This window comes from Bombina bombina, chromosome 6, assembly GCF_027579735.1.
Source record: "Bombina bombina isolate aBomBom1 chromosome 6, aBomBom1.pri, whole genome shotgun sequence".
NCBI classification, from domain to species: domain Eukaryota; kingdom Metazoa; phylum Chordata; class Amphibia; order Anura; family Bombinatoridae; genus Bombina; species Bombina bombina.
In genome coordinates this window covers 1,012,316,474-1,012,332,577 of record NC_069504.1, presented here as the reverse complement: position 1 = coordinate 1,012,332,577, position 16,104 = coordinate 1,012,316,474, and the positions used below count along the sequence as shown (strand labels likewise).

Sequence of the window (16,104 nt, the reverse complement as noted above, 5' to 3'; positions counted from 1 at the left end):
GGGTCTTCGTTCTGATGTTGCTGCATATGTTGCCTCCTGCTCAGTCTGTGCACAGAATAAGACTCCTCGACATCTACCTGTTGGTCTTCTTCAACCTATTGCTAATGGTGAGCGTCCGTGGACACATCTTTCCATGGACTTCAATGTCGAGCTCCTTGTTTCCAATGGCAATACTGTTATCCTAATGGTGGGTGACCATTTATCTAAAATGTCACATTGCATTCCCTTGAAGAAGTTGCCTACTGCTCAGGAGCTTGCTTCAATTTTTGCCCGTGAGGTCTTCCGTTTACATGGGTTACCCAAGGAGATAGTGTCAGACCGGGGTAGCCAGTTTGTCTCCAGATTTTGGCGTTCCTTTTGTGCTCAAATGGGGATCCACCTTTCCTTCTCCTCGGCATATAACCCTCAATCCAATGGGGCTGCGGAGCGGTCTAATCAAGCTCTGGAACAGTTCCTCTGTTGCTATGTTTCAGATCACCACAATAATTGGTCTGAACTGTTACCTTGGGCAGAGTTCACTTGTAATAGTGCTATTAATGCTTCCTCCCAGTTATCCCTGTTCATGGCGAATTATGGGTTTCAACCATCCTTATTGCCTGATTCATTTATGTCTCAGGGTATTCCGGCTTTGGAGGAGCATCTCCGGCAACTCCGTTCCACGTGGGTGTAGATTCAGGATTGCCTTCATCGTTCTATGCAGCGCCAAAAGTTCCAGGCTGATTGTAGGCATCTGCCCGCACACCTTCCTACCAGGTTGGTGAGAGGGTTTGGCTGTCCTCTCGCAACTTGAACCTTCGTGTGCCTTCCAATAAACTGGCTCTCCGTTATGTTGGTCCTTTTCGGATACTCCGACGGGTCAATCCTGTGGCCTACGCTCTTGACCTTCCCCCTGCAATGCGCATCTCCAATGTTTTTCATGTCTCCCTCTTGAAACCATTGGTTTGTAATTGGTTTACCACTGTTTGTAATCGGTTTACCATTATTAACTCTCGTATGTCCATGGGCCGCGTACAGTATTTGTTCACTGGAGGGGCTACAGTCCTGAGGAGCGTTCATGGGTTTCCTCCTATGATGTTCATGCTCCCGCCCTTCTCCGTGCCTTCCATGCCCATTTCCCCAATAAGCCTTTTGTCCTCCCATGGGGGAGGGGTCGTTGAGGGGAGAGTACTGTCAGGGTTTTTTCCCTGCTTTGTTTGCCATGTGCTGCTGGCAGCCATTTTGCTCACTTTTTCTTGTTGAATCTGGTGCAGAGTGTGTGATGCTGCTCATTTCCTGTACGCCCTCTTATGGCCAGACTGTTGTACATTATCCGTGTGAGACAGGTTGCAGTCTCAGAATTGTGATGTCATCACTTATTATTTAAAGGGCCTCTGTTCAGTATGCTTTGCCCTTGCTTTGTCTCAGACCTGTTTGTGAGTTCCTGTGTTCAAGTTCCTGTGTATTACCTGGATAGTCTGACATCTCTTCTGGTTCCTGATCCCTGACTTGTTCCTGACTTTGCTGTTCTCCTAGTTCCTGATTCTGGCCCATCTGACTACTCACTTTGGTTACTGACTCGGCTCGTCTGACTACCAGCTCCGGTTTTGACTCCTGGCTTGTTGACTTTTGGACTTTTTATTATTTTTGTTATTAATAAAGGTGTGATTGTTTTTGCACTTCTTGTCTCAGTCTGATTCCTGGCACCCTGACATATAATAATCTCTTTTACACATTAACCAATCATAGAGCTCCATATTAGACATTCTGGGTGGACAAGAGTGAATAACAACAAATTGTTTGTGCAATGCAGCTCCCTGCTCGCAAGTGACCAATCACTCGTGAGCAAGGGCTCTCAATTACCCTGGAAGAGCAAGTTTGTGGGGACTGCAAATCACAAGCTCAGAGCTGTTGTATAGGTTAGGAAGCTGCTGTCTCACTATAGCTCCAAAGCTGCAACCAGTGACTGTGGAATATAGCTGTGTCTGCACTTCCATGTTTAACATGAATTGGGAAGCTCACGATATTCTGAATTAAATTACAGGCAAAAAGAATAAAATAAATACGTATATTGCAATGTTGTTTGACTACATGTAATTAAACAATTTATATTAATATCTTGAAGTGATTGATGTCTCTTCAAAGTAAAATCACACTATGGGCAAGTCTAAAAAGGGTTTGAGAAGTCTCCATACATTAACAAGATTCCTAAAGGTACAGAACCATTTGAAATGCATTTTGCCTTTGTAAGAATTAAAAATGTTTCAAGTGTATTTTATACTTGCACTATAGCTAGAATCTATTTAAATGTTATGTTAATATTATTTGTGTTTGTATAACACTTTTCTCATTTTCATAGAATGCAATCTATTTTATATCTGAAACTATTGATACAAATAATTTTGTTCTGTTTATGTATATTACGGCTTATGGCTTCCCTCCCCAACCCACTTTCAAGACAATGAAATTGGGTGTCGATATGGATTTGTCCAACCAACTTTTTCAATACAACCTTAAAGCAGAGTGCGAAAGACAAGGAAGAAATAAGGAATATTACAATAGAAATGGCCTTTCTATATCTAATGTTCAAAATGTAAATGTTATCCCAGTGTTAACCGAAAATAGAAAATAAGATGGACATTAATTAAAAATTTAAATCCCTATAAAAATGTTTATTAGTACTAAAAAAACAAAAAACTTTGCAGTGTATATTTGTTATTTATTTTCACTCCTATTCCTGTAACTTAATTTTGCACCCTGTGGTTTCCACAGCCTCCAGAGATGCAGAAGTGCAACCCATAGATGCCATCAACATGCTACATCTGAGGCTTGATCAATGCAGGATCTTGCTTATATTTGTCCCTAATTAAGCACAGCAAATGAGATAGGATAAACATTCTTAAAGGGACATGAAACCCCCAAAAAATCTTTCATGATACAGGTAGAGAATGCAATTTAAACAACTTTCCAGTTTACATCTATTATCTCATTTTCTTCATTCTTTATCTATCCTTTTTTCTTTTTAAAAAAATAGCAATACATATGGGTGAACAAATCACAAGAGGCAAATTAGATAATTGAAGTAAATCGGAAAGTTGTTTGAAATTGCATGCTCTTTATAAATCGTGAAAGAAAAAATGTGGTTTTCATGTCCTTTAACCTCTTAACGACCAAGGACGTGTCAGGCACTTCCTACAAAAAAATACCTGTAAGGACCAAGGATATTTGAGGCATCACTGTAATATCTTTTTTAAGCATCCAATGCAGAGAGAGTCACTCTGTGGCCCGCTCTGCATCGGCCAGCAATGGTGCCGATCGTTGGTGGGTGGGAGCTGTAGCAGGGAGGCAGGTGGGTGGCCCATCACTGATCCACTTCCTTTCAGGTGCCAGGAGCGGAGGGCGGGTGCGTGCGCGGGTGCACATGAGCGCGTGCAGGTGGGCGGGAGCACGCAGGAGTGCACGGGAGCGGGTGGGACTGGGACCGCTACACTACAGAAAAGTCTAAGAAATGGAGGGAGAGGGAAGCAAATAAATATTTGGAAAGGGATCTGGGAGGGGGAGGGGGTAGGGATATGGGGGGGCAGCTACACAACAGAAAATTTGGTTTTTATTTATTTATAAATAAGGCTATTTTTTATAGTAAATTATAAGATATGATGAAAATAATGGTATCTTTAGAAATTCCATTTAATGGCAAGAAAAACGATATATAATATTTGTGGGTACAGTAAATGAGTAAGAGGAAAATTACAGCTAAACACAAACACCGCAGAAATGTAATAATAGCCCTGGTCCCAAACGGTCAACAAATAGAAAAGTGGTCTGGTCACTAAGGGGTTAAGAGGCTTTTTATGCGTTATATTCCTGGACTCCAAAGCAATGCACATTTTACAAACCAGAATACAGTTGTACATGCGTTTAAAACACTTATTTTTTTATGCAAATTTTTGCAATACAGTCATTAACTGTGGGTAAATATAATGCAAATATAAAATGACTTTAATATCCCTTTAACTAAACTATTTTTTATAAAAAATATGTAAAACTATTTCTATGTCTGTATAATAATGTTTATTTTCACCTTTGCAGCATCGGCACATAGGGGATTTACTCTCCAAGAATTTCCAAAATCACTGGGGTCAATTTCCACCTGATTATTGCTGCTAGTCAAATCATTGTTTTCAATTCCATCGAAGTTCCCACACAAACCACAAACTTGATCCTAGAGAACAAAAAATACATAATTTTTTAAACTAGTATTATAAAACAATAATATTTTATTGTGTGCTATTTTATTATCATAATCCTGATTAAAAAATATTTATATATATTTAAATGCTGCTCTTTTATAAATATAAACATGCTTTATTACAATGTACCTTTCGCATATGAGAAGTGGGCTTAATAATTTCACTTGTACAATTATTATTTTTATATTTATTTGCTAAACAGGGTGTACAATAAAGCCTGTGACACACTGCAAGCGATGCGGCGCGAGGCGAAGCAGCTGCTTCGCACCGCACAGCATCGCATCGCTTCTGAAGTTCAATTATTTCCTCTCTGAGAGCTTAGCTACGCGACCTGACGCAGCAGAGTGCTCAGAGATGAAAAGGCAGGACAAACTGAGCGCGCACAGCTGCATCCACACGCTGCGCACCGCTCCGCTTGCAGTGTGTCACAGCCTAATAAAAGACTAGAGGATTTTGCTACCTAAAGAGTTTGCTATCTAATTAATCCATCTGTTATCATGATAAAATGAAAATGAGTAGCAACAAGAATCAACCTTTGAATGTAACATTTGAATGTCAATATCCCTATTTCAAATATTTTATCTTAAATCAGATGTAACATTTAAAAATTAATACTTGAAAAACATTCACAATTTTCAATTCTATAAGTTAATACAAATAATGCAGAGCAGCATGAGAAAGCTCTTGTTTGTGTTTATTGGGCGGACATTTGATTGGCTATACCACCCTCAAACACTACTTGAAAAATATATATATATATTGAAGGCTGGTGATAATAACGTGTCATAATGTATACGTGTTCTGTAACACATTGTTTAAAATGCAGTACATTTTCATTAATCAGTGTCCGGTTTTTAAAAATACTATTAAAAACAGGGGCACTTTTATTTGTTAAAATACCTTTTTCTTCTTCCAAGCCGGACCAGCGATCCCCCGTCCGCAGATCCTCTGTACTTACGTCAGCAAGGACGAGTCTGGCTTCCTCCAATCATGTCAAATATTTCCTTAGGCCACGCCGTGATTGGAGGAAGCCGGTTTCGTCATTGCTGTGCTAAGTAAGATAACGGTAAGTATTTTAACAAAACTACTGCAATATAAAATTTCATGAATGAAATAGTATTTTTAAAAACTGGGCACTCATTCATGAAATTTTGCATTCACTTTAAAGGGAAAGAAAGGTCAAAACTGAAATGTGCATGTGTGCATTATAATTTTAAAACGAAGCATTTTTGCAATAAACTTCCATTAGCAAAAATTCTAATAAAACGTATTACTGATTTTAAAGCGACATACACACATACAGTATGCTGTCATGGCCCATGCACCAGTAATCAAATACCACACCTGCTCAGAGAGTCAGCAGCAGCTCATATAATAGAAATTAAGTCTTCACAGACATAATACACACCAGCCCCCTGAGTAGGCATGGTGTTTGAATACTGGTGCACGACTCTCAGCGCATATGAGCGAATTTAAAGGGACAGTGAACCTAATTTTTTTCTTTTGTGATTCAGATAGAGCAAGCAATTTTAAGCAACTTTCCAATTGACTCCTATTATCAAATTGACTTCATTTTCTTGGTATCTTTATTTGAAATGCAAGAATGTAAGTTTAGATGCCTGCCCATTTATGGTGAACAAACTGGGTTGTTCTTGCTGATTGGTGGATAAATTCACCCACCAATAAAAAGGTGCTTGGTTCTGAACCAAAAAAAAACTTAGATGCCTTCCTTTTCAAATAAAGATAGCAAAAGAACGAAGAAAAATTGATAATAGGTGTAAATTAGAAAGTTGTTTAAAATTGCATACTCTATCTGAATCACAAAAGAAAAACTTTGGTTTCAGTGTCCCTTTAACTTTTTACAAAATATCTCATATATATATATATATACACATACATAAAGTATAATAATAGCTTTTGACCATTGTCTCCCTTTAATGGTTCTTCAATATTATTTAAGAGATGAAGATAAAATGGAGAAAGTCATCTTTACCCTGTAGGTCTCCTTCAGTTTGACATAGACTCTCATTCCTTTGTCCCAAGTCACAGACATTTGCTTGCCAAGTAATAGAATAAAGTAGCGACCAGACTGTATCACTTCCATATCTGTCTCATCTCTTGGAGGCTTCTTGAAAGTAACCTAAGCACGATAATAAAAGATAATATGAGTGTTAAGTAAAATAGCTGATTTGGAAAAAAAATGCATCTTAATGTTTTATTGACAACATTTCAGTACTCATTCAATACATTTTATTTAAAGCAAAGCTCTATCCTTCACTGATACCCATGCTTCTTAGTGCAGAGTGTAAACATTAATAGATGCATTTGTATTGATAGACAGATAGAGAATATATTTTTTTTAAAGTTTCCAATTTACTTCTATTATCAACATTTGCTTCATTCTCATGTTGTTCTTTGTTGATGAGATATCTGCATATGCACATTTATGGAGCTCTACATGACAGGAAATAGTGCTGCCATCTAGTGCTCTTGCTAATGTATTACATTGTTGAAAAACTGCTTCCATATAGTGCTGCAGCAGACACTCCTGAACTTACATTCCTGATTTTCAATGAAGGATGACAAGAAAACTAAGAAAATTTGATAATAGAAGTAAATTGGAAAGTTGTTTAAAATTGTATGTTCTGTCTGAATGATGAAAGACATTGTTTGTGTTTTATGTCCCTTTAAATTGTAGTTTACTAATTGCCTGACCCTTTACAGTCCTACACAGTCCCTTCACATTGTTATCTGACATAAACAGTGAATACATGAGTTAAGCACTAGCTATGGAGCATTGTACCAATAATTATTTTTGTGACACATAACAATACAAATTGAATTGCTAAAATGATGTATAGAAATACATATTTACAATCACATATACAGCTGGTGACTAAACAAAGGTGCTAGTGGTATTATCTGAGGGGCTACACAAATATCCATGTGAGTAAAATGCACCGGAGGCATCCAACATGTCTGCCTAATCATATATAATATAAACAGTACTACAAAAGTTATATATGTGCAACATTGAGTTACTTCATTAGTTTAAAATATACTGTAGTTCAGGGTTCTTCGAACTTTTTTTTCCAAGACCCAGTGCCATGATACCACATACCTTTGCAACCCTTTTTTTATGCTTTGTCTGAAAATTTCTTAAAGGGACAGTTTACACCAGAATTTTTATTGTTTTAAAAGATAGATAATCCCTTTATTAGCCATTCCCCAGTTTTGCATAACCAACACAGTTATAATAATATACTTTTTACCTCTGTGATTATCTTGTATCTAAGCCTCTGCAAACTGCCCCTTTATTTCAGTTCTTTTGACAGACTTGCAGTTTAGCCAATCAGTGCCTGCTCCCAGATAACTTCACGTGCACGAGCACAGTGTTATCTATATGAAATATGTGAACTAACACCCTCTAGTGGTGAAAAACTGTTAAAATGCATTCTGAAAAGAGATGGCCTTCAAGGTCTAAGAAATTAGCATATGAACCTCCTAGGTTAAGCTTTCAACTAAGAATACCAAGAGAACAAAGCAAAATTGGTGATAAAAGTAAATTGGAAAATTGTTTAAAATTACATGCTCTATCTGAATCATGAAAGTTTATGTTGGCCTAGATTGTCCCTTTAAGTAATATACAAGATAGCAGCCATTTGTGGCAGAGTAACTAAAATGTGTGCATACTTTATTCCTGATTGTAGTCAGAATTGAAAGTTTTGTAAAAGGTAATAACACACACACTCTCATACAACACACACAGGACACACACCAAATACACTCTTATACAACACACACACATCCTCATACAACACACACACACATACCCCACACACTCTCATACAACACATACAGCACACACACCAAATACACTCTCATACAACACACACACACATCCTCATACAACACACACACACATACCCCACACACTCTCATACAACACATACAGCACACACACCAAATACACTCTCATACAACACACACACACATCCTCATACAACACACACACACACACATACCCCACACACTCGCATACAACACACACACCACACACAATCATATAATACACATACATCACACACACACTCTCATACAACACACACACACACATACCCCACACACTCTCATACAACACACACACCACACACAATCATATAATACACATACATCACACACACACAAGTTGTGTCCCGTGGTTTGAAGAACCCTGCTGTAGTTAATAGATGGCACATGTCATGTAATAATACAAACCTGCTCATTAGCCAATTCAATTTCTCCATTTCTAAAGAGAATAGTAATTCTTTTGGAACATTTTTCGCCTGTGAATCCACAACCTTCATTTCTCACTAGGATACGGAAGGTTCCATGGGCTTCATTGCAATAATCCTACAAATAAAACATGAAGGATAATTAGTTTTTCTTTCTTTTTGTATTACTTACTTTTATTTAAAAAACAAATTGCCTGGCATTAATATACTTTCTACTATAGCTTCTGTATATTCTAATAACAAAGTAAATTAACCTCTGGTTGTCATTTATATGTAGTTATGGGTATTTTTTGTAACTAGATTTGAATGAATAATAGTCCTTTAGACTTACCTGAACCAAGACATATTGGCAGTCTCCAGGAAATTTATAATTTAATCCATCAAATGTCATATAGTGAGATAGTCCAATAACTGAGCAGGTCCCATCACATATGTTGTTGGTGCACTGCCATTTTCTATTTTTACAAATACTGAAATAAAAAAATGTAACAGTTCATAACATTTTGTACCACTGAATGAATATAAACTGTGCAAAGTAAAATACAAAAGAATTACATCTATCAAAAAATTAATGTTGAACAATTAACAGAAAATCAAGCCCTTAGTAGCATGTAGGTTTTTTTCCTTAAGAAAAATAAAGGTTTCACAGTTAAGAAATATATATATTTAACAATCTACCAAGAGAAATGTTCCTGTTCTCTACCTAACAAACTGCATTACCCCAGTGTATAATTTTCCTTGCAAAAGCTAAAAAAAGATGATAGACAGTGAACTGGTTTATACTAAATTAATACATATTAGTTTAATAGTTACAATAACCTAAACATATTTTTTTATTTTTTGTGTTTCTCCTTATAGTGACCAAGATTATAATTAGAGCTTAACTGATAGTACAGGGGGTATTGTCGTGCTTGGTCCCTCGCTAATAATAACATACAATCTTGTATCACAAGGGGATGGTAAAAAAATGTTAACCAGAGTTTTTAAATGTAACATTTGTTTATCTCCCTTTTTATGGATAGTGCATAAAGCTATTGGTGCTCACATATAGAAATTAAGCATTTAATTTATAATTATACTTAATACATCTAAAATAAAAGGTTTATAATTGACAAAAAGATTTTTAAGCTAAATGGTATTTGACATGGTATTTGGGGAAGAGGTAAAAGGTGTATATGTATGTGTGTGTATTTGTATGTGTGCACATACATATATATATATATATATATATACTCTCATATATATATATATATATATATATATATATATATATATATATATATATATATATATATATATATATATATATATATATATATATATATATATATATATATACTGGTATGTATGGCTACTAGATAAAAAAACGGAGGAGGAGGTGGAGACGGTACACATGGAGAGGGGAATGCAAGAACAAGAGGCAGACCTCTAAGATCATGGAGGAGGAGGTAAAAGAGAGCATTATTATGAATCTGAGCAGCCACCAACTTACATCAGCAGAAAATAAGTGCGTTAGAGAAGGGCTTTACTTTTGTAGCAACCACAAGACTGGATGAGTTTTCACTACAAGTGGACCTTTATAAGTTTTAAAGGTCATTGAAACTTAAGGAGTTTTTTGGAAGTCCAGTGCAAGCTATGGATAAACTTAGACGTAAAGCTACGTTTGAACCAGAGTTACAATCATAGTATACACACTTATATGCACTAACAAAGGGTGAACGGAGATGTTGACAGAATCTAATTAGGGATGCAAGAAAAGCTTTAGAGGGCTTGAGAGATAATCTACAAGTGGTTATCAGGGAGGCAGACAAAGGTGGTGCCCTGGTACTACAAAACTCTGAGGATTATAGACAAGAGATTCCGTCCCAACTATCAGATACAGTTACATACAAAAAATTAAGTGGAGATCCCACTAAATGATTTAAAAAAGAAATTGATGTGTATGTACAGGAATTGATCAGCCAATGTCAATTATCTAAAAAACTGGGCGAATATTTAATGGTGGATTTCCGTATTGTGCCGGTATTATACACCCTGCCAAAACTGCACAGAAATCAGACCAGTCCTCCTGGCAGACCAATTGTGTCTGCTAGGGGCTCCATCCTGCAGCCTCTAGCTACATTTGTGGACAGTCTCCTGCAACCAATGGTGAGAAATAGCCAATCATTTCTGTTGTACTCAATACAGCTCATTGAATTATTGAAAGAATGGCATGAATTTGAAACTGGTGACATCTTGGTAACCCTTGATGTCACAAGTTTGTATACTGTAATTCCACACCAGAAAGGAGTGTGTGCTATTAAGGAGCATCTGTCAAAATATCCCTATATTGGTCCCTCCTCTGAAGGGATATTGGAATTATTGCAGTTCTGTCTGAAGTACAATTACTTCAAATTGGAAATGGATCACTATCTGCAGATCTCTGGCACAGTGATGAGGTCCAATGTGGCCCTTTTGTATGCCAATTTGTACATGGCAGCAGTTGAAGAAAATGGAATGCCACTGTTTAAAGACCTAAGAGTGAAACTATTTAGGAGGTACATTGATGACCTCTTTATCATTTGGGGTGGCACTGAAGGAGCTGGAGGATTGGTTTAATATCTTGAACTCCGAAAAAAAACAATTTAAAATTTAAATTGACACACAGTAAGGAGTCTATAGACTTCCTCAATCTAAAATGTTTTAAGAGTGAAGAAGGTTTACAGACAACCCTTTATCAAAAGACCACTGTCCGAAATTCAATCCCCAATGTCACGAGTTGTCATCCTCCAAGCCTCAAGAAAGCATTACACAAATCGCAATTTAAAAGAGTAGTATGAAACAATATGAATCCACAGAACAAACAGAAACAACTGGATGATATGTACTCGAAGTTTGAGGAGCGCGGTTATGATAAATCGTATCTACAGGGAGCTTTTGAAGAGTGCCAAGGGATGACACAAGAACAAGCTCTGTTAAAGAGAGAGAAAACTGGGGAATTGGAGAGATTGGTATTCTCTACAGAGTTCACATATGATAGAGTGGAATTTCCTAAGATCATGAAAGAACATTGGGGCATTTTGGAATCTGATAGTATCCTTCCCTTTTAGGAATTTGATGCTCCAATGATTGGGTATAGAAGGGGCCGATCCATCAAGGACATTCTGTTAAGACCTGATTATAGACCCTGCTATGTACAACAAACTTGGCTGGGGACTAATAGATATGGGTGGTATTTGTTGTAGTGGGTGTACAACTTGTAGGGGATTAGCCCAAAGTAAATTTTTTGTACACCCATGGAAGATGAAGAAATATGAGATAGGTATTAGGTAATGTGTATGACTAAATACATTGTGTATATGCTACATTACCCCTGCAGAATGTTCTATATAGTAAAGACCCAGGATGACTTAAGGACAAGAATGGTTAACCACCTGTCTGCTATCCGGGCGGCCCTACATTCGGATAGTTTGGAGCAACCGGTGTCTAGACATTTCTTGCAGGAGAAAAATACAAACGTGGTCTCTGACCTTAGGTACATCATAATTGATCACATCCCTCCACTTAATAGGGGAGGTGATAGGGTTAAGATACTCCTTCAAAGAGAAAGTAAGTGGATATACCTCTTAGACACTCTAGCGCCAAAAGGTCTAAATACTAAATTAGTAGGTTTTTGTATAAATATAAAGGATATGCTTAATATGTTTCAGCTTGGACTTATGGGTTATTGTTGCTATACATAATACATGGTTTGTAGAATATGTCCATATTTGAATTACTATAATAACATCTGATGTATTAACAGGTTAGAAAGAAAGTGGACATACCTTTTTGATTCCCTAGTACCAAGAGGTCTAAATACCAAAGTAGGGTTGCATTTTTTATAATTTTACAGGATATGCTAAAAAGTTTTTTGCAGGAGCATATAGGTAACCGTTAGCCATAGTTAGTACATGCTATGTAGGATGTGCCCACATTTAACTTACTGGAATAACATCTGACGAATGAACATGTTGTTTTGTTTCAACTATGTTTTTATTTTTTGTTTTGCTTTTTACAGTTGGTCCATACAAACATCCGTGACACCACTCGCACATGCGCAGTTGCATGAACAGCCACTGTAATGTTCATGAGAGGTCAGATCTGTGGACACGGGTGAGGGGATTGTACATAAGGGTGGTAAGTTATGTTTATTCTTTATGTGTCTGAGGACAGGGGTGACCCCGAAAACGTTAACACTATAAAGAAGTGTATTGATATTACCGGAGAGTGCGTTCATGTGTCTGGATTATGTATAGATGATTTTAAGTACACCCCAGACAGTGTTATGAAGAGTACTGGGCTTGTATTGCATTATATATATATATATATATATATATATATATATATATATATATACTGTATATATGCTGTATGTATATATATATATATATATATATGTTTAAGTAGGTATGTATGTGTGAAGTTTTAATAAAATACAAAAGGTTCAGCTCACCATCAGCTTAACGCTCAAGCGATAGCCGACAGAGTTTTCAGCACATCCCTGTAGAAGTATTTTATGTGATAGATTTAGCCCATCCGCACTATCAAACATCCGGATGTTAGCACACCCACAATAATAAAAACACTATTGATGTAACTCGAGCAATGTTAACATACAATATAACTTTATCTGTAGTTGCTGATGATGTGCTATAGCACCCTCAGATTTCATTGGTGCAAAAAGCTCTATCAACCTTACTGTTGGGGATTAATAAGTGTTTGTCAGTTTGCAGAGGGACCTTGTTTGGAAGTGGTTATTCTCACAAAGGGGTGTTCCCCGCATTTAAAGGGACATGAAACCCAAGATTTATCTTTCATTATTCAGACAGAGAATACAATTTTTTAAAACGTTTTCAATTTACTTCTATTATCATTATAAAATCAAACCTAACCCCCCTAACTTTAACATAATTAAATTAGATCTAAATTAAATTTACAATTATTAACTAAATAATTCCTATTTAAAACTAAATACTTACCTGTGAAATCAAACCTAAGCTAGCTACAATATAACTAACAGTTCTATTGTAGCTAGCTTACGTTTTATTTTTATTTCACAGGCAAGTTTGTTTTTATTTTAACTAGGTAGACTAGTTAGTAAATAGTTATTAACTATTTACTAACTACCTAGTTAAAATAAATACAAACCTGTGAAATTAAAAACCTAACCTGCCTTACACTAAAACCTAACATTACCAAAAATAAAAAAACTACCATTACAAAAAATAGAAAAACCTATCATTACAAAAAAAATACAAAAATGATAAAAAATAAATTAAGATTAATCCTATTCTAATACCCTTAAAAAAACACCCCAAAATAAAAAACCCTACTCTATAATAAACTACCAAGGGCCCTTAAAGAGCCTTTTGTAGGGCATTGCCCTGAGATAAACAGCTCTTTTACTTTAAAAAGAATACAAACACCCCCTAACACTATACAAACCCTCACCCCCCAAAATACCAAGGGCCATTAAAAGGGCCTTTTGGGGGGCCCTTAAAAGGGCCTTTTGTATGGCATTGCCCTGAGATAAACAGCTCTTTTACTTTAAAAAAAACACCCCCTAAAAATACACATTACACAAAATAACAAACAAATTATCAAAAATAAAGAAGAATTACACCTAATTTTATAGCCCTATCAAAATAAAAAAGCCCACCCTAATAAACTAGCCCAAAATAAACTACCAATGGCCCCTAAAAGGGCCTTTTGTGGGCATTGCCCCAAAGATATCAGCTCTTTTACCTGTAAAAAAAAATATGAACACCCCCCCAACAGTAGAACCCACTACCCAAACAACCCCCCAAAATAAAAACCCTAACTCTAAAATATCCTAAGCTAACCATTGCCCTGAAAAGGGCATTTGTATGGGCATTGCCCTTAAAAGGACATTTAGCTCTTTTACTGCCCAGACCCTAAACTAAAGAAAACCCCCCCCCCAAAAAAAATTACAAAAACCTAACACTAACCCCAAGATGATCCACTTACAGTTGTTGAAGTCCCGCTTAAAGGATCCATCCAGTCGGCGAAGTCCTCATCCATGCGGCAAGAAGTCTTCATCCAGGCAGCCTCTTTTATCTTCATCTAGCCGGCTAAGTCCTCATCCATGCAGCAAGAAGTCTTCATTCAGGCGGCTTCTTCGATCTTCATCCAGCCGGCGCAATGAGGGTCCATCCTGAAGACATCCAACGCGGAGCTCCTCTTCTTACGGTCGATGCCGTAAACTTAATCTTCAATCCAAGGGACACAATTCAAGATGGCGTCCATTGCATTCATATTGGCTGAAAATTTTGAATCAGCCAATAGGAATTAGGGCTGCTACAATCCTATTGGTTATTCAAATCAGCCAATAGGATTTAACCAGCTCTCATTCTATTGGCTAATTCGAATTAGCCAATAGAATGAGAGTTGCTTAAATCCTATTGACTGATTTGAATAGCCAATAGGATTTTAGCAGCCCTGATTCCTATTGGCTGATTCCAATCTTTCAGTCAATAGGAATGCAAGGGACACCATCATGGATGACATCACTTACATTTAAGTTCCAGTTTACGGCGGAGACCGTATGAAGAGGATGTTCCGTGCCGGATGTCTTCAGGATGGACCCGCTCTGCGCCAGCTGGATGAAGATCAAAGAGGCCACCTGGATGAAGACTTCTTGGCGCATGGATGAGGACTTTGCTGGCTGGATGAAGATAGAAGAGGCAGCCTGGATGAAGATTTCTTGCCGCATGGATGAGGACTTCACCGGCTGGATGGATCCTTCAAGCAGGACTTCAACAAGTGTAAGTGGATCGTCTTGGGGTTAGTGTTAGGTTTTTTAAAGGGTTTTTTGGGTGTTTTTTTTTTTAGTTTAGGGTCTGGGCAGTAAAAGAGCAAAATGCCCTTTTAAGGGCAATGCCCATACAGATGCCCTTTTCAGGGCAATGGTTAGCTTAGGTTATTTTAGAGTTAGGTTTTTTATTTGGGGGGTTGTTTGGTTGGTGGGTTTTACTGTTGGGGTAAAAGAGCTGATAGGTTTGGGGCAATGCCCCACAAAAGGCCCTTTTAAGGGCCATTGGTAGTTTATTGTAGGCTAGGGGTTTTTTTACTTGGGGGAAGGACTTTTTTATTTTGATAGGGCTAATTCTTTTTTTTTTTTGATAATTTGTTTGTTATTTTTCATAATTTATTTTTTATTTTTTGTTATTTAGTTAGTTTTTATCTTTTGTAATTAGATACTTTTTGTAATTTTTAGAGCAGTGTTAGGATTTTTTATTGGTAGTTTAGTTTTATTTAATTGGCAGTTAGTTTAATTTTAGTTTAATAATTATAATAGTTTAATTGTTAGTTTAAAATTAATTTTTTTAATTTGACAGGTAAATTTTAATTTAATTTAAGATAGGGAAATTGTAATTTTAATATAAAGTTAGGTGGTCGTTAGGTTTAGGGGTTACTAGTTTAAATTAGTTTATATCATTGTGGGGGGCTTTCGGTTTAGGGGTTAATAGTTTATTTTAGTATATTTTGTTGTGGGGGGCTTGCAGTTTAGGGGTTAATAGCTTTATTATAGCGGCGGTGTGGGCGGACGTCAGATTAGGGGT

At 36.7% G+C, this 16,104-nt stretch overlaps 1 protein-coding gene across 1 annotated transcript in view; it reads right to left on the bottom strand.

Annotated features, from left to right (window-relative positions):
- Positions 1 to 16,104, bottom strand: part of VWF (von Willebrand factor) — a 424,292-nt gene that overhangs the window by 237,654 nt on the left and 170,534 nt on the right. Inside the window, exons 20-23 of the mRNA XM_053718732.1 lie at positions 8,832 to 8,970; positions 8,484 to 8,618; positions 6,220 to 6,366; positions 4,058 to 4,198 (exon numbers count right to left, since the gene is read on the bottom strand). Of these exons, the coding sequence (XP_053574707.1) occupies positions 4,058 to 4,198; positions 6,220 to 6,366; positions 8,484 to 8,618; positions 8,832 to 8,970 (562 nt within the window). The remainder of the gene's footprint in view (positions 1 to 4,057; positions 4,199 to 6,219; positions 6,367 to 8,483; positions 8,619 to 8,831; positions 8,971 to 16,104) is intronic.